The sequence below is a fragment of the Apium graveolens genome, chromosome 8, assembly GCF_009905375.1.
Source record: "Apium graveolens cultivar Ventura chromosome 8, ASM990537v1, whole genome shotgun sequence".
Classification (NCBI taxonomy): domain Eukaryota; kingdom Viridiplantae; phylum Streptophyta; class Magnoliopsida; order Apiales; family Apiaceae; genus Apium; species Apium graveolens.
The window spans coordinates 263,900,022-263,920,517 of record NC_133654.1 but is presented as its reverse complement, the minus strand read 5'-3'; the positions used below and the strand labels follow the sequence as shown (position 1 = coordinate 263,920,517).

At 34.2% G+C, this 20,496-nt stretch overlaps 1 protein-coding gene across 1 annotated transcript; it reads right to left on the bottom strand.

Annotated features, from left to right (window-relative positions):
• Window positions 1–6,991: 6,991 nt before the first annotated feature.
• LOC141678029 (nucleolar complex-associated protein 3) lies at window positions 6,992–14,501 on the bottom strand. Its single transcript, XM_074484215.1, has 14 exons — window positions 14,349–14,501; window positions 13,783–13,948; window positions 13,306–13,475; window positions 12,929–13,131; window positions 12,572–12,780; window positions 12,354–12,456; window positions 11,060–11,223; window positions 10,801–10,939; window positions 9,816–9,995; window positions 9,607–9,734; window positions 9,074–9,403; window positions 8,333–8,472; window positions 8,147–8,244; window positions 6,992–7,710 (listed from the first exon to the last, which is right to left on the bottom strand). Exons 2-14 carry the CDS (start codon window positions 13,938–13,940, stop codon window positions 7,243–7,245), a joined length of 2,490 nt encoding a protein of 829 aa, XP_074340316.1. The 5' UTR covers window positions 13,941–13,948; window positions 14,349–14,501; the 3' UTR covers window positions 6,992–7,242.
• Between the last annotated feature and the right edge of the window lie 5,995 nt (window positions 14,502–20,496).

The following is a 20,496-nucleotide window of genomic DNA, read 5'->3' as shown; positions in this document are numbered from 1 at the left end:
TGCCCTGATCGTAAAAATCGAGAATCCAAAAATTGGGAAAATCGAGAATCGAAGCTAACATGATTGTGAAGATAAAAAATCGAAACTAATCAATTTAATCATTTATTCGGAAATTAATTGATTTTTTTTAAAAAAAAAACAGGATAGTTTATAACAGTGTGTATTAAAATTAAAAATTAATTTATCAAGACTTACATGCAACTATATAGTTTGTTATGTTTGGTTACGATATATATTCAAGTACTCAGAAATTATTGGTATTATTCTATATAAATATGATTGAATATCAAAATGGTGAGATTCGACTCGATATTCGTTCGAATTTTAAAAGTAGAATTCGCATATGCTCGCTTGTATACGAATACGAATTATATTCATTATTAACGAGTCAAATCCGGATTCAAACCGGGATTACTCGGATTCAAGTCTTCCACCATCCACTTCTGCCCTGCCCCCGTTAAACTGCCAAGACCAACATCTAGCGCTGTAAATTGATCCGGATTATCCGGTATCTCGATTTATATTCGACTGCGAAATATGATATATGTTTCATATCTGTTAAATGATCCAAATCTGGCGGAAAAATTAATCTCGGTTAAAATATAATCCCGGATATGAGAACTCATATACCCGCTAATCTCATATCATTTTTCCAAATATGATCCACGACTCATATTCGATTCGACGTTAGTGTTGAGCATCGGAATGGTTCAAGGAAAAGAAGACATTCAACATGATTAGTACCAAAATCATCTCGGTACCTAAGTCATCTTGAAATGGTTTTGATTTATACAGGGAAAAGGGAAGAATATATGGTATATATACAGTTGTTGTTCATGTCATATGACTGGAGATTTATCCCTGATCACCAAGTTTGAAGAAAGAGTTGGCTCAAGTATTACCTTTGGAGATGATAACAAAGGTTACACAGTGAGATATGGCTTAATCTCACTTGGAAATATCATCATTGTCACGTGCCAGGTGCAGCATCAAGTGACACTATCACAATAGAATGACAGTTGTGAGTAACGTGGCAATGCCAGCTGTGTGTAACATATTACTTTGTTAGAAAGGCTGATCTATATAGGAAAAACTTATATCCATTTGTAGTTAGTTAAGATCTATCTTTAGTGCTCATTTCTTTTAGAAAGTTACTTTTACTTTGATATTAAAACTGAGTGATCAAAACTGTGATTGATGATATGAAATGATGATAAAAGCTTTACTTGATTGTTGAAAATGAAAGCTGGATTTATTACATGGTATCAGAGCCCCTATACTCGATCGTCTTCGTCATCGTCTTCAATCTTCATCATCATCGTTTTCAATCAGTGATGTTTCCGCCATTAGAGCATTGCAACTGAAACTGTAAGCTCTTCAATTCATCAATTTCTGAATCTATTCAATCCTCTTATCAATCTCTCATCAGATCTGTAAGTGTTCTAAACTACGGTTCATTTGTCGTGATTCGTATATTCTCTGTAATTAGAACTAAATCACTGTTAATTCATCACGGAAATGACTACAAGCGCATCAAACTCATCTGCAACTCTATGATCTACTAGTTCATCATCAACTCTTGATTGTCATCATCCATATTATATACATCCATCAGATAGTCCTGGTATGCAGATTACAACTGTAGTATTGAATGGAAATAACTACAATCAGTGGCACAGATCTTTGGAAATTGCGTAGTCATCTAAACTAAAGCTAGGTTTTGTTGATGGATCGTACACTAAACCAGCTTCCACCTCACCACTGCTTGTTCACTGGCTTCGATGTAACAATATGGTTACGTCATGGATCCTCAATTCAGTTTTCATAGAGATACGTAACAGTATTGTTTACATTCAGTCCGCAAATGAGATTTGGCTCGATTTGAAGGTTCGATATGCACAAAATAATGTGCCAAAATTGTTTCACTTGAGGAAGGAAATTGCACATCTCTCGCAAGGATCATTGTCAATTTCTGCCTATTTCACGAGATTCAGAACAATACATGATGAACTTGAGTGTTTGTCTACTAAACCTAGATGTACGTGCACTGAATGCACTTGTGTTATTAACAATAGGTTGATTGATATGGAACACAGTCTTTAACTAACACAGTTTCTGATGGGACTCAATGACACATTTACTGGTATTCGTTGTCAAATCTTAATGATGACTCATTTGCCAACTCTGAGTCAAAGCTATGTTATACTGCTTCAAAAAAAAGCCAAAGAGATGCGTCTTGTCATGAAAGTGTTATACAATCTCGAAATGTGGTTATGAATGTGAAATCCTCCTTTCAGGGCAAAGTTTATTCAAAACAAGGCTCTACAAGTAAGAAGCAGGTTGATTCCTCTTTGATATGCGATTTTTGTCACGTGATTGGTCATCTGAAAGCAAGTTGTTTCTGTATCCATGGATATCCATCCTGTCATAGGTTATTTGGTAAACCAAAACCAAAGCCAAGGATCAATGCTCAGAAAGGGTCAGTAGTGGCAAATATAACTCAGAGTGCTTCTACTGATGTTATGTTAGATACCGGTACTTTGAGTGCAGGCTTGCATACATCTCAAGTAGATGGTCTTGGTTTATCAGAAGGCCAGTGCAACCAATTGATTCAATTATTGCAGCAGAATCTGGTCACAACTCAATTACGGAGTGCTAACTCTGCCAGTTCAAGTACAGGAAATTTCAACCCTACTAGTACTTGGTTTCCATCTGTTAATCATGTTCAAAGGACATGTATGACAACACATTCTGTTCATCAAGTACATTCTGTTTCTAGGGATCACTCTCAATCCAAATGGATCCTAGATACGGGTGCTACTGATCATATTACTCCATTTTTGCATTTACTACAAGATGTGAGAGATTGTTCCGTTATTCTTTTGTTACCCAATGGAAATGATGCTCCTGTTAGACAATGTGGCAATTTGATTTTAAATGCTTCTATTGTCTTGACGAATGTACTTTATGTACCATCATTTTCTTACAATATATTGTCTATATCCAAGCTACTCCAAGATACTCCGTATCAGGTCTCCTTCTTGGTTGACAAATGTTACCTTCAGGATCATGCCTGGAAGAAAGCTCTCGTGCTTGGTAAAGAAGAAAATGGCTTGTATATGTTAACCGATACATCACTTTAGTCTGGTTCTACCTCTTCATCCTCTGTCAGCTCAGTATCATATGCTAATACTTTTGTGGCTAATGTGGCTAGTATCGATTTGTGGCATGCCAGATTAGGGCATGTACCTGCTACTGTTGTGAGGAAATTACTAGTTCAGTGTAAGTCTAATATTCTGAATGTTTGTGATTGTTGTTGTTTAGCAAAACAACATAGATATTCATTTAATCATAGTGAATATGTTACTGCAGAGTTATTTGATCTGGTACACGCAGATCTTTGGGGGCTATATCGGTTTAAAACCCATGGTAATTATAACATGTTCTTAACTCTGGTTAAAGATAAATCACGTTGTACTTGGATTTATCTCTTATCTGATAAGTTTGTTGTTCCCTCCATACTAAAAGAGTTTATTGCTCTTATTAAGAATCTGTTTTCTTTTACTATTAAGGTTTTTAGGACAGACAATAGAACAAAATTTGTTAACAAAGTTGTTTCATCTCACTTGTCTGAGTTGAGAATTATTCACCAGACCACGTGTGTATACACTCTCCAACAAAATGGGTTGGTCGAACGTAAACACATGCACCTGTTAAATTGTGCACGAGCTCTACGTTTTCATGCTGCACTTCCTATTGTTTTCTGGGGTGACTGCCTGCAAGCTGCAGTCTATCTGATTAATCGAACCCCCTATTCGGTTTTACTTGATAAAAGCCCATATGAAGTGTTGTTTAATGTTGTCCCAAATTATGAGGAACTTAAAGTGATTGGTTCCTTGTGTTATGCTATTGTTGTACCCCACCAAATGATAAGTTTGCTCCTCGAGCAATTAAAGGGGTTTTCTTAGGATACCCATATGCTAAAAAGGGGTACAAAGTTCTCAACCTTCAAACAAGACACATCATTGTATCTAGTGATGTTCATTTCATTGAAACTGTCTTTCCTTTTAAGGACTTGGATGTACAGACTCCTCAACTAATGTTTCCACCTTCTCATCTGTTTGTGGATAATGATCCACTTCAAATGTCAACCCTACTTACTTCTGATATAGAATATGCTTCGGATGTTTTGCCTCGACAATATTCAGATGTGTCTACAGAGTCTACATCAGTTTCCAATCATTCGCCTGCTACAAGTGTGCTCTCCGAGCATATTACTCCTGATTCTGCACCTGATGTGCAGCTGACTTGACCTCCAAGACAAAAGCATTTACCAGTGAAATTTCAAGATTATGTAGGCTTGCCTGCTCATATAGTTCACAATGTTATCAGTATGCCAACTCCTTTGTCTAATTCCTCGTCTCAGTCAGACATTGATTCAGGTATTGCTCCTCAGCATTTTAAACAAGTTGTGCAATCTAATGACTGGTGTGAAGCTATGAATCTTGAACTAGCTATCATGGAATCTAATGGCACATGGGATATTGTCCCTCTACCACCTCATAAGTAAGCAGTTGGTTGTAAATGGCTGTATAAAATAAAATACTTAGCCAATGGAAAAGTCGATCGTTACAAAGCTCGTTTGGTGGCAAAAGGTTTCACACAAACAGCTAATATGGATTATTTTGAAATCTTTGCACCGGTAGCTAAGATGACATCCTTTCGGATATTACTTGCTTTAGCTTCAATGTATAATTGGCATATCACTCAACTCGATGTGACTAATGCCTTTTTACATGGACTCTTAGATGAAAAGGTCTGCATGTCTTGCCCACCAGGCTACTCCATTCCTGATCACATCTTACTTAAGTATCCCAATCAAAAGCTGGTGTGTCGTCTTCTCAAGTCATTGTACGGTCTTAAACAAGCTCCACGACAGTGGTTTATAGCTTTGGCTTTAGTCCTGACAGCTTTTGGATTTATTCAAACTGTTGGAGATCCAAGTCTCTTTATTTATGTTATGGACAATGTTCTTGTCCTACTTCTCATCTATGTTGATGACATGGTTCTCACAGGAAATGATGCCTCTACTATGGCTAAGGTCACTGATTTTATGGGTACTTACTTTAAGATCAAATACCTTGGAGCCTTGCATTATTTTCTTGGCATTCAAATTGAGCGTAATGTCACTGGAATTTTCATGAATCAGCACAAATACACCTATGATCTGCTTCGTGACTTTCAGTCTATATGTGGTACACCCTCTCGTGTGCCTATGGAGAAGCATCACACTTTACTTCAGGTATCTGATAGTCCTTATCTACAGGATGTTACTCGATTTTGTCGTTTAATTGGGCGTTTGATATATCTCACGATCTCTCGCCCCGATTTATCCTATCCTGTTCATGTCTTGGCCCGGATTATGAACAAGCCTCAAACCTCGCATTGGCATGCTGCTCTCAAGCTTGTTCGTTATCTCTCCACTACTGCCACTCAAGGTCTTTTCTATGAAGCGTCTACCAATCCTGTCCTAACTGCTTATTGTGATGCCGACTGGGGTAGTTATCACACTACTCGACAGTCCTTGACTAGGTTTTGTGTCACCTTGAGTGGTTCGCTCATTGCTTGGAAATGCAAAAAGCAGCAGACCGTGTCTCGTTCCTCTGCCGAGGCCGAGTATCGTAGCTTAGCAGATTTTAGTTGTGAGGTTACTTGGCTGGTGTCTCTGTTGACTGAATTGAAAGTGCCGCGTCTTACACCGGTCCCATTATTTTGTGATAATCAGTCTGTTCTCTATATTGCTTCAAACCCTGTCTTTCATGAACGCACCAAGCACATTCAAATTGATTGTCACTTGGTGCGTCAAAAGTACAAGTATGGATTGATTTCTACTCAACATATTTCCACCTCTGATCAACCAGCTGATCTCTTTACAACCAGCTGATCTCTTTACAAATGCACTTGCTTCCTCTCAGTTGTCTTCGTTGTTGTCCAAATTAGGTGTTCGTTCTTGTCTTCCCACACCTAACTTGAGGGGGCTGTTAGTGTTGACAGTTTGAGTCACGTGCCAGGTGCAGCATCAAGTGACACTATCACAATAGAATGACAGCTGTGAGTGACGTGACAATGCCAGCTGTGTGTAACAGATTACTTTGTTAGAAATGGTGCTCTATATAGAAAAAACTTGTATCCATTTGTAGTTAGTTAAGATCTATCTTTAGTGCTCATTTTTCTTAAAAAGTTACTTTTACTTTGATATTAAAACTGAGTGATCAAAACTGTGATTGATGATATGAAATGATGATAAAAGCTTTACTTGATTGTTGAAGATGAAAGCTGGATTTATAACATTTGACCACATATGTAGAATATATTTTCAAACCCATTATATTTGTAAGTAAATAATCATTTTATAATTTTTTATATCTTATATAAATTTTAATTTCTATAAAGTATGACTTTATGGTTATTATTTTTATAATATTATATTATTTTATATCAATAATCATCTAAATAATTGAATTAAAAATGATATTTAATGTTAGTGGATCATATTTAACTTATATCCGATGGATCATAAATTATTCAATTAAAAAATGAAAATACGGCATCGGCTCATATTTGGTTTGGACTCGGCCCTTATATACCCGAAATCAGTTTATATGCAATAATATGATCCCGGACCCAAATCTGGACGCACAAAAAATAAAACAATACGATACTGAGCACGAGGTATCCGGTTTTACCGGGATCATTTTACGACCCTACCAACATCCAAAACCACCAAATTTCCCTCATCCTCACCGTCTCCATCTTCCCGATAATAAAATATTTGTTCTGATTATTTTTGCCCAAAATAGAATATATAAACATGTAAATAAGATACAATTATTTTAAATATTTTAAGTATCAACAAACAGGTTTAAGAGTTACATGTGATCAATTTTAGTTGTTATCCTACCATACCATGCCAGTTTGCTAGTTTCGCAAATTCATCTCAACTTGGTCCACTTTCATAACCACAATATCCATATTGGAACAAGTATACATCACCTTAATTTAAGAAAGTCTCCATTCAACAAAAGAAATCTTCAAAACCTGTAAATAAGTGTTTTCCGATTTCTTAAATAAAACAAGCAGTACGAATTCTTGAACAAGGTCACAACATTCACGTATATCTGAATGAATAATAATTTGTCTCGCGTCCTAAAGGTACAAAATTTTCTGAGCAGGGTTGTTGGGTCACCTTTGCTTCTTCTTTTGCTTCTTGTACCGTTGATACAATTGTAATGACATTGTGGTACGATCTAGCTCGCTCTTTAATCTTCCATTCTCTGATATGTCACGAAGAAGCAAGAAATGCTCTGATAGTTTCTTTCTGACCGCAACTTCATCTGTCCGACTTGCTAGATCAGCATCAGCCACAGAAGGTACAGCCTGCTGCATATTGGCTCTTTTCCTCTTGTTACCAGATTTATTGACATTAATGTTCGTACTAAACGACTCCTTCTCGAGTGATAACTCAGCGAATGCTTGTTGGGGAGAGACATTGGCGTGATAAACCTGATTACTGGTATTGCCTATATTTGCTATGCTTAAGGCCATAGTGGAAACAGATGGATGATAATGTTTTGAAAGGAGGTTCAGTTCCCAAAGTACCGAAGCTAGTGCACCACTGAGGTTTGGGTCTGAAGAATAAGGGTGATACGTCTGCAAAAAATATTAATAAGGCATCAAAAAATGATGTTGATAAGACATCAGCATGATATAAAGACATTTAATTGACAACTTAACCATACTCAAGAAAGCTGCTATATTCTAAATTGTGTCCCAACAGTTGGCCAGTCATTGCAACTAATTTAAGAAACTAAGTTACTCCTATACAAGTGCATACGGCAGGATTATATCTTCCCCAAAATATTACCATAAATATTCATCATCCCCTTTTCATTATCATTATATTCCACCCTCCCTTTCAAGCAGAAAATCCAATCATCCATGAAAGGAATGTTATCTGGAGAAGCATATTTGATTTTTATCACTTTTCCGGAGTAAAACATTAGGTGACTAAGATTAGAAGTCCAGGAATTACAACACAAAAACTAACAGCAAAGACTAGCCTCCTAAGAAGTAAAGTATGTCTTACCGCAACAGGACCTGAGACAGAACCACCTCCAGCGTCATTTTCTAACAAATTTCTGCATTTGACATTCTTTTGAAGAAGATGCTTCAGAGTAACCAGAGCTGCAATATTTTTCCACAATTTTGCATATCATAAAAAAGAATTATTCCTATAACAATGATACAGAGCTGTGAGTTAACTGCAAAATACCAGCCATTGATTCAGCAGCACCGAAGCACAAAGAAAATGTGGCCAAACGTTTAATAAATGCTGCAGCTCTTTGCATGTCATGTTGTCTGTCATCACATAGCATTATCTTCAGAGCTTCAGCAAATACTTCACCTTTGTCCCTGCTCCAATATATCAAGGTGAAAATATTAGTGGACACAATCTTTGGTCTTTCAACCAAACAAAAAAAAGCATATAATTAGAAATGACAAACAGATGATAGGCTGGAAAAGCAGAAAAAACTTATTAAATACAGAACTAATTAAAAAATGTATCAATCTTTTACTGGTTTTCTCCATCTTTTGATTATTACTCCACATTTACACATGGTATGACGACAAAATGTAAGTTTTAAGGTACCTTGAGAAAAAGTTGCTCAAAGGCTTGAGATTTATCTACTACAACAACGAAAGACTTGACAATATTTTCAAATAATTTTGTTTAAAATTAAATAGTTAATTGCTTTTAGACACTAAAAAAAGGGTGATTAACTGATTTAAAATGTCACGGTGCAGAATACTATAACTTTACAAGCGTGCAAAGAGGATCACAAATGCAGTCAGCTATATTGACGACCTAAACAAATTGATTACTCTGCTAAATTTTTCCACCAAATCCTATGATTATGGATCACATTCCATATATCTTAAAGGCAACATACTTGGCATCATATTAGGAAAATTCTATTATTAAATAGCATGATAGTGCAGAAAATGCAGTTACCTCCCAGGCCTGTATTCTAGTATTAGTTGGTAAAGTTGTGCATAGAAGTCCTGCAAATCTATATTTAAGGCATCAAGATTGCTCTTCATCACTTTGAAAGCAACAATGCAACACTGGAGGCGTTCAGACACAGTCAAACATCCTCCTGAAGCATTTTCAGGAGATCCATTTACATCACTGCTACCTCTAGCTAGTTTTCCAAGGTAGCTCATAAGATCGGCCATGAAATCTAAATCAACTAGATGTGAAAATTTCCCAATTCCATTTAAACATGAAACGAGAAGTGGGTGCCCCCCTGACGAAGCAATAGTTCCTGAAGTGGCGTTTGTTCTGTGGAAAAATATAACAAAAGAGGAAATATATGAATACATAGCGTAGTCGTGTGAATATTACATATTGTAGTCGTATGAATAGATTTCACTTGTTAAGGAAACATGTGGATACATACTTAAGTACTATGCACCATTTTCCATTTGAATGTCACAAACAAACTTGACTACTTATCATATTACATAAAAAAATTATGGACAAACCTTGTCTGAAAGGTATGCTTCAATATACGAAAATAAATTTCAAATATGGCAGAAAGAGTCTCTGTTTGCATTCTTCGGCGCTCCGCAATATCTTGAGCAAACGAAGCAGCTTTATAGTCGGCATCAACCTGCATAAAATATACGGTCAAACTGGTGACAATGGTGGCAAATAAAAGAGGCAATGCAGATTTTCATGTAAAGGTGATCACCTCCTCTCGTGTTCTTGATATCATTTCTTTCCTAGATTTCTTTTTATCATTATTGGGCAACTGACTTGACTGCTCCTCTTGGTTCTTTCTTTTTTTAAATTTCTTACTTTTGGTCCTCTTATCAACAGTCGCTCTTTGGGCCCGGCCAAGGTCCTCATCGAATACTAAAGACATAAAAACCTGAAATGGAAACAAAAAAAAATATATAAACACATTTATATATACAGTAAAGCTAGTATTTCACTCGAAGTGCCCTCTAGTGCAGCAAATCAGATGAACTTGCTGATGAATGTTCATCTTTTGTACTTAAACGATAATATCAAGCATCTAAATCGATATAAGATAATTTAGGAACTAAGATTTTCTTGAGGACAAATCAAGGTTGACATTACTTTAACTTGAGAGATAGAAATGAAGCATTATATAAGAGTTCGAAGATCAGCATGCATTTTGGTGATTTTATTGCAATGTTCACAGACCTTGTTTTTCCTTTATGCAGGCATATAGTAACAAAACCGGTATTCATTTTGCCAACATAACCATGACCAAATTTTCTTATTTAGAAATGAAAACCATAAGATATAATACGTTAAATGAACTTGAGATCCAAGTCTTAATTAGGTAAAATTTTAACAACGGGCTCCTGCATTTAGTATACTTCTTAGTATTTGCCACACTATATAGATTTTGAATGATCATATCCTACCAAACTAGTGATGACTTTGGTCCATCACCTTCAACTGAGAATCTAATTAGGAAACAATACAGTATAGAATAGTAAGAAATGCAAATTGGGTTCAAAGTGTGGGATCAGAACAATAGCAAGAACGCCGAATTGGGTTTAAAGTGCGTAATCAGAACAGCACTAAAAGGATACCTAGCAGGATTAACGACTCATAATGATCTACTGAAAAATATAAGCTACGACTTCTAATACTCTGCTGCAAAATATAAGCTAGAAAAGGTTTAACTCTAATTTCCGCACCTCAATTGAATCAGGGTGCAATTGGCAATCATGTGCTTTCATAAGGGCGGCAATTGAACGAACAGCTTCAACAGTAACTTCCCCGCCATGCTTTCCCTCATTCGTAAACAGTGATTTAATAGCAGCACAGCACAGTTTTCTATCCCCAAAAGGTAAAGTATGACAGATATGAGCATATATATGATCTTAGAACTTGAAGTGGGGCAAAAAGCATAGAATAGATGATTACAGAAAAAATGGAATGGAGATAGAGGACAACCTCACAACATCATCAGCAGAGCTTATGTTCTTGACAACAACTGCTAACAACCTTTCACGGAAGTTAAAATGAGGAACTGCCTCCAGCAAATTACAAATGCAACGGATGGCCACACGCTGAAAGGATGGCTTTCCTTCTAGATATATCAGCTTCAGCAGGTATGCCTGTAAATGCAGAAAGTTAAACACTCAATTAGAAGGTGAACTCAAATTTAAGTGTGATATTAGTAACAGTCAGGTATATCCAAGTGTATATACATAGTATTGCTGAAACATAAAGGTAGGCGTGTCCTCGCTCCAAGAAGCAATTAAAACATCCCAGGCAATTCTATAGGCAGACATATCCCTCTAAAGTCACTATAAAGTAGGAATGGCCCAAAGAAACATTTCACTTTGTAACTTGATCCTAAATGCTCCCAGACAAAATCATCGATGTTCTGTACCTTTGGGAGTTACTTACCAAATAACATTTCCTATGTCAAAAAAATCATGCATGGAATTAAGATGCTAATATAGGTGAACATGGTCAACCCTTGTAGTGCAAATATTATATATTGTTTTAGTTTCTCCCTAAGGATTTTTAAATCAAAGGTGTACTACCTATGAAAGCATTAATCATTATAAGGTCATTCTTATAACTTTTAGCAACGAAATACACTCAATGGGCAATGGATACATTTAATGAATGATCATATATTTCAAAACTATTACACATGTAATCAGTATAAATTATGACAAAACTGGAATACAAGCTTTTAGTTTATCCATGATAACATAAAACAATTTTGTTCTTCCAAGAATGAAATTTCTTGTGCTTACATAAAAAAATTAGAGATTGAAGATCAACAGATTGCCGAAATGAGTATGAACCACCATATCTGAAAGCAGCACTTAGAGAGGGCTCGAATACTTTATATTCAGCCACACAACCCACACCAAACACAAGTGCACACACATTCATATGTATAAACTAGGCGCATTACTCATCTCTTTAGCTACAGGTCTTTAATTACAACACATTATTAAGGTTGCATAGTTTTAAGCTTCCAAAATTCTCAAAACAATTAAAATTCAGAGTTTCATCAGCCAAACCTTTAAACACTTGCAAATTGTATGTTTGAAAATGATTAAAAAGACCCTACTTTTTTTCCTAAATCAGTACCAAATGTTAAGTATGAATGATAATAAGTACTTTACAAGACTAAATTAATTTCAAAAGAGACGTGTATCATTACTTTGTTACATAAACTCAAGTACTCAACACTACTGAACATTAAAATAATGCCAAATCAAACCTTGTAAACCGACAAGAGCGTAGACTCATAAAAGCGCATTTTTTTAACAGTCTTTGAAACGACCATTGCTTGCTCCTTTTCAGTAGGCAGCCTGATACGGTAGCTGGTGCACAAAGTCCATAAAAATAGTTTACATACAACAACTTTGCACACATATAACACAAAATTGAATATACTTGACCAAGGAAAAGTACAATAAATTTGATAAACTTTCATACCCAGGAATAATGTCTTTAAATACAGCCAATAGTGATTTTAGACCAAGTGTTACAATAGCACGATCCTCAGATTTAGAAATTTGTAGCATCTCTGAGAGAGATTTGATATTAGCTTCTGGATCTGTAAGCAGTGCGGTTCCTATTTCTGCAAGTCTGTACTTTTTACTCTCACTTACTTCTTCAGCTGTAAGGTCCTTTTTCACCTCTTCCTGCACATATAACAAAAAACTTATTGGTACTAGTAAAAAACAATTATAATTACATAAATTTTTAGTTATTTGTGCATATCAAAAAAATTCAATGTTCTTAAAAAGGAACTATGGTCATTCAAGATAGCTGCCTGCATAGAGGATGTACCAGAATATCAGCTTGGGAGGTTTCGTTCACTTCTTCATCAATCTCAGTCACCTCCTTTCCTTGTTTTTTTGCTTCTTTTCTTAATTTTTTTAACTTGGCACGTTTTTCTGCCTTGGTTAACCTCACCAGGCTTTTATCTGCAACAATATCTTCATTGTCGCTAGTGGCTTCACCTTCATCTGCCACTTTCCGTACTTTTGGTACTACAACAATATAAAAAGAAAAGAGGCTCAGTATACCAAAAATTTCAGTTAAAAGGATATTAGAAAGACCACATGTACTTCACAATTTATCTCCTTCATTTACATAGAGAACAAGACAGACATCCGAATTCGTGATAATATACACAAGAAGATTGAAGGTTGGACAAAAATTACCTGTCCTAAAGACAATCTTTCCATCAGGAGTCTTAACAGGAAGAGCATCTACCGGATCAACTTCAAGCAAATTATCATCTTTTTCTTTAAGTAAAGACTTCTTTCTCAATCGTTGCTCATATAAAGACTCTAGGGCATCTTCTTTCACATCAGCAACACGAGTTACATGCCTTCACATCATAATATAACAAACTTAAAACTTACTAAGCCATAGTCCGTCTAACAAGTTAACAAGTTCACATATATATTACATCCTAACATTAGGCACACCACAATTATACAATATTAATGCTATGCTAATACCATTAAAATTACTACATTAACATGTACAACCCTTGGGACCAAAATATCTTATTCATTAACCGAGATTATTCATTTATCGGAGGTCAAAAATACATTATATCTATTATGTTGGGACCGAAAAAAGTATTCATTTGGCAGGTTATTTGTTTATCGAATATTCATTGTATGATGTACCTGGTAATTGATTGTGTATCTAAAGTGTTGAGAAAGCCAACATGTTGGATATTTTCCGCAACAAAGTCCAAATCCTCATCTGATACCTCAACTTCATCTTCGGGAACATCTGGCGGAAGTTCAGGTGGCAACACTACCTTCTGCTTTTTCTTCCCCATACAGAACTCTGTATATATATATATATATATAATTCTTAGAAACAAAATGCGAATCGAATTAAACTAAATTATACCAATCAAGTAACAACTAAGCTAAAAATTGGAATATTCACAACTACGAAAGCTCAACCACAATGTGATATTCATAGTTAACATAAGAACCTTTAACGATATGCAATCGTTAAAGGTTCAATCTTTATTCAGGAATTATATATGAGAGAGATAGATAGATAGATAGATAGATAGATAGATAGATAGATAGATACAGAGAGAGAGACTGCTGAATTGAGCTTGCGGGAATACTTAAAGGTTCAATTTTTTATTCAAGAATTACATGAGCGTGAGAGAGAGAGAGAGGGAGAGAGAGAGAGAGAGAGAGAGGGAGAGAGAGAGAGAGAGAGAGAGAACCTGCTGAATTGAGCTGGCAGTTGAGAGAGAGAGAGAGAGAGAGAGAGAGAGAGACTGCTGAATTGAGCTTGAGCTTGCGAGAGAAACTTCAAAGCGGAGAGAGATGAATATTTTGGGCCTAAAACAATTAACCCTAATTTCTTGAAGACGAATATCCACACTTAACGGGCCTGGACAAACTCGCTCTGGGCTTATCAAACCCAGAGTATCCTATTTGCAATTGAGTGGCGAGTGCTGAGCCACAACACGGTCCCTCTTCTGAAAATACTGTATCCGATAATCTTTTACAAGGTTGTACTTCATAACGTCCGAACACGGGCAGAATTAATTTATTGAAATAATTTTTAAAAATCATAATAGTATAGGTGTCAAGTCAAAATTTTTAATTTTTATTTAAAAAATTCAAACCAAACTATTGAGTACGATATTTGTGTTATGATTATAATAAAAAATAATTATTAGTATGCGATTTAATTTTTTTTATTATTTCATTAAAATATACTATTGAGTCATATGGGAAACATGATTACTGAGTTAAAATTAATATACGAATTTTAATTAAAAAATTAGTAAAATAATACATATAATATTATAAGTCATATAGAAGTAAAAGAAAAATAAAAAATAAACATTCAAAGTTATAATGAAATTCAAAAAGGGTGAAATTAAAAGTTGATGAAACCAAACATGTATAAAACATTGAATTAGCAATACATATTGATAACCCGTGCAAAGCACGGGCTGAGTTAATTTATTTAAATAATTTTTAAAAATCATAATAATATTAGTGTCATGTCAAAATTTCTAATTTATACTCTGAAAATCCATCCCAAACTATTGAGTACGATATTTGAGTTATGATTATAATAAAAAGATTATAATTATACGACTTCAAAATTTTTAATATTTCATAAAAAATATACTATTAAGTCATATGAGATATAGGATTACTGGGTTGAAATTAGTGTAAAAATTACAATTAAAAAACGAGTAAAATAATACATATAATATTATAAGACATATAAGAGTAAACGAATAATAAAATTTATACATTTAGAGTTATAATGAAATTCAAAAAGGTGAAATCAAAAGTTGATGAAACGTATAATATATATTGAATTAGCAATACATAAGGGAATTAGGAAAGCAAAGGTTAAAGTTAAAAAGGTGAAACAAAAATAAAACCAAACTTAATAGATAGAAATTTAATATAACAAAAACAAAATAAAATTTAATAGAATCAAACGACATGTAGAAATATAAGATAACAAAAAATAAAACAAAACTTAATATAATTATAATACATGTAGAAGTATAACCGGAATAAATGGTATAATCAAAAGTTTAGTAGAATTAAAAGACACGGGTTTCGCTTATTAAGATACAATAACTAGCTTACGGCCCGTGCAATGCACGGGTCTTGGTTAAATATTTATATATTTTTATTTCTATTTTATGTAATTTTATTAAAATTTTATATAAATAAATAAATACTAAATGATGATTATATAATTATACTTTGATTGTGTATAATTTCAAGTTAAGCTCAAATAGTATAAATAGTATATGATTGATGAGATCTATGTAAATGGTTGTTGTTAGTGAGATTTGAACATGAAAACTTATATGTATCTTTATAAATAATAATATAAATGTTTGTTGTTAACGGGATTCGAACATGAGAACTTATATGTATCTTTATAAATAATAATATAAATATTTTTTGTTGTCGAGATTCGAACATGAGAACTTGTATAGTGCATTTTTTTGTATTTGGATCTAACGGTTCTGATTATTTGATGAAGAAGATCCGACGGTCAAGATGGAAAGGGATAACCAAAATGAGGGGTTAACCAAACTACAAATTATACCCTATTCCAGTTATTATAATATAATATAGTATAGATTCAATTTTTAAAATCCAATTAATTATTATAAGTTTTTCTTTATCCGAGTTTATATTTGGAAATAGTAAAGAATTCGAATAGTTTGAATTCAAGATCGGCTCGAAATTACTAAACCGAATTCGAATATTTTACGAGTCGAACTCGACTCAAATATACTGAACCGATTTTGAATATTTTACAAGTTGAGTTCGAGTAATTCACAAACAATTTGAATCATTTACAACATACTTAAACTCTATTTTTATTATGTATTTTATTATTGAAGACATATTATTTCAATTTAAGTATTTACAAAAAAAGATAAAGACGGAGTTTCTCATATTTTATATTTTAAAAATATTAGTTAGGATATCTTAAAACCACAGGGATATTACTTAAAAAATAGGCACTTTCCCATTCCTTAAATTTCGGTGTAAGATTCTAGAACGTTGAACTTCCTTTAATATAACCAAAGTTATATTTGTGTGACCTGATTCAATAAAAAAAGGTTGTTGTTCCACCACCATTGTTGGTTGGAAGAGGTTTGTGAGCCAACAAAACAAAGTCGTTAAACTTTAAAAGGAATGGCTGGGATTATACCCTTCCACAATAAATCATTGCGGAAGTAAAAAATTACCTTTGTGCCCTTACACCATTCCGCAATGATTCATTACGGAAATAAGAAATTACCTTAATGTCCTTATTATTTCTGCAATAAATCATTGCGGAAACTTGTTTCTTCTACACCCGACCCATCAGCAACAAACATAACACAAACACAAATACAAACGGCGATTTCAGCGAATTTCAGGCGATTTTAGCGAATTCAAGGCAGCGACCAAGAAGATACATGTAACATCCCAGTCCCACATCGAGGAGATTTGAGACTTCTGTTCAGTTTATAAGGCAAAGTACTAATACTATGTGCACCAACAAATCATGATCTTTTGGGGGCCTGTGGTGGACTTGTCGTTACCCAAGTTAGCTGCACTCGGGACAATATGCTTCAGCTTATTTCGGACTCGTAACCGGAACTTAATCCGGTTTTTTAAAAAAGCTTGGTATTTGACCCGGGTTGTCACATATGGTATCAAAGCCGGGTTCTTGAAATCTTGATGAGTCAAGTTGCCGGAGGTGGTGACACAAAGGTTGGTGGTATTATCCCACAATGGCAAGAGGTCTTGAGGTGGGGACACGAAGCCGGCCGGTATTATCCCACAATGGCTAGAGAGGTACGATCTTGGTCCTATGGGCTGTCTGTTCTGGCCTGACGAGTATGTCAGGAGTTTAAGTGGGGGAGTTTGTAACACCTCAGTCCCACATCGAGGAGATTTGAGACTTTTGTTCAGTTTATAAGGAAAAATACTACTACTATGTGCACCAACAAATCATGATCTTTTGGGGGCCTGTGGTGGGCTTGTCGTTACCCAAGTTGGCTACACTCGGGACAGTATGCTTTGGCTTATTTCGGACTCGTAATCGGGACTTGACCCGGTTTTCGAAAAAGGCTCGGAATTTGACCCAGGTTGTCACAATACACACACACACACGATTTCTTCTTCTTCTCCCGTAAAAGCTTGATTCGAAGGTTTGTTCTTCTTTCACATAGACACACGCTTATACATACACAAACTCGATCGCATACACACGCGATTTTAATCTTATATACACACGGATACGTTTATGTTTGATTCAAAATTTTGTATTTATTTTACAGTTTGTTTAATTCTAAGCTATTTTTTTGTTAAAACCCATGAATTATTTGATGAAAGTCTCTGAGAATTAGTTTATTTGTAGATTCAAAATCATGATTGCGGTTGATTACACCACTGTATCTTTATGATCTAGATTCTTAGAAGACGTTTGTGCATAGGACTCATACTTCAATTTGTTCGGCACTGATATTAATACATCCACTTTAATTATAACAGTGAAAAACTTTCATTTAGCATGAATCGCAAGTATTAGACCAGAAATATAAGTGCTCTGTTCAGTTGCTCACTCAAAATTATGTTAGGTTACTATCATACATGAATGCACTATACTGATCAAGAGTTAAATATTATAGTTGTATTTTACCTGACTTCCTTAAATCATATCTTAAGAGCGATTTAACACCAAAAATTAATGTCAAACTAAATCGCCTTCTATGCTAATGTAGTAGTCATATGTAGGTTTTTGCTATGTTATCACCAAATTTAAAGTGTGTGAGTGTGAATCTCATATTTTCGGAATTAATGTGAAGATACACAAATCATGATAGGTGTGTGTATTGGTATTGTTGAGATTGAGAGAATAAGAGATGCTTATGATTATATTTATGCTCGGGTTCTTGATATGACATTGAATATGAGATTCGGTAACATTTGTGCGTTTTAAGAAATTTTGTGTGGGAAGAAAATTTGAAACAGAAAAATTATAAATATAAAAAAGAATAGGTTGCATTGCTTTGCCAAGATTATATGTGAATTGAACTAAAGATGATAACCAGGTTTTTTGTAATTGGTAGGAAGTTCTGTATGTGATTTGGTTTGTTTTTTCTTGGTTAGATATTGATGAAAAAAAGGATAAATTGCATAATTATTTCTTATTTAGGACTAATAAATTCATTTCTTACATTTTAGTCCTTGAAATAATTTAATATTGATGAAAAATGGATAATTTACTTAATCATTCCATATTTAGGACAAATAAAACCATTTTTTGCATTTTAGCTCTTTAATTGATTCAATATTGATGATAAAATGATAAATTGCATAATTATGCAAAATTTAGGACTAATAAATTAATTTATTGCATTTTAGCCCGTGAATCATTTCTTGTATTTTAGCCCTTGAATTGATTAAATATTGATGAAAAAAGGATCAATTGCATAATTATTCCTTCTTCATGACTAATAAATACATTTCTTATATTTTAGTCCTTGAAATGATTTAATACCGATGAAAAAGGATACTTTACTTAATTATTCCATATTTAGGATCAATAAAATCATTTCTTACATTGTAACTCTTTAAATGATTTAATATTGATGATAAAAAAAGTCCCGTCAAGTTTAAAATAGATATAAATACATATGGGATCGTTTTAGTCGTAAGATTTCATCTCAATTAAAAAATGGGAAAATCTATTACTATCTATTGTTATTATATAAAAGACGAAATATTAAAAGTTTTGGTATGATACCTATTTTTTGGTATACGTTAAATTTACTTAATTATCCTTACTTATAAATTATATTTTACATATTTATCTAAATTTTATCTAATTACTCTTAGAATTAATAACCAGTCGATCAAACAACTACTGAGAAATTTCCGCAACAAAGTCCAAATCCTCATCTGATACCTCAACTTCATCTTCGGGAACATCTGGCGGAAGTTCAGGTGGCAACACTACCTTCTGCTTTTTCTTCCCCATACAGAACTCTGTATATATATATATATATATATATATATATATATATATATATATATATATATATATATATATATATAATTCTTAGAAACAAAATGCGAATCGAATTAAACTAAATTATACCAATCAAGTAACAACTAAGCTAAAAATTGGAATATTCACAACTACGAAAGCTCAACCACAATGTGATATTCATAGTTAACATAAGAACCTTTAACGATATGCAATCGTTAAAGGTTCAATCTTTATTCAGGAATTATATATGAGAGAGATAGATAGATAGATAGATAGATAGATAGATAGATAGATAGATACAGAGAGAGAGACTGCTGAATTGAGCTTGCGGGAATACTTAAAGGTTCAATTTTTTATTCAAGAATTACATGAGCGTGAGAGAGAGAGAGAGGGAGAGAGAGAGAGAGAGAGAGAGAGAGAGAGAGAGCCTGATGAATTGAGCTTGCAGTTGCAGGAGAGAGAGAGAGAGAGAGAGAGAGAGAGAGAGAGAGAGAGAGAGAGAGAGAGACTGCTGAATTGAGCTTGAGCTTGCGAGAGAGACTTCAAAGCGGAGAGAGATGAATATTTTGGGCCTAAAAAAATTAACCCTAATTTCTTGAAGACGAATATCCACACTTAACGGGCCTGGACAAACTCGCTCTGGGCTTACCAAACCCAGAGTATCCTATTTTCAATTGAGTGGCGAGTGCTGAGCCACAACACGGTCCCTCTTCTGAAAATATCCGATAATCTTTTACAAGGTACTACTTCATAACGTCCGAACACGGGCCGAATTAATTTATTGAAATAATTTTTAAAAATCATAATAGTATAGGTGTCAAGTCAAAATT

Coding starts and splice junctions, on each gene's coding strand:
- LOC141678029 (XM_074484215.1), bottom strand. CDS start 13,940: ATGGGGAAGAAAAAGCAGAAGGTAGTGTTGCCACCTGAACTTCCGCCA. Junction 9,996..10,800: donor TGCACCCTGATTCAATTGAG/GTGCGGAAATTA, acceptor TTTCCATTTCAG/GTTTTTATGTCTTTAGTATT. Junction 9,735..9,815: donor TATCAAGAACACGAGAGGAG/GTGATCACCTTT, acceptor TATTTTATGCAG/GTTGATGCCGACTATAAAGC.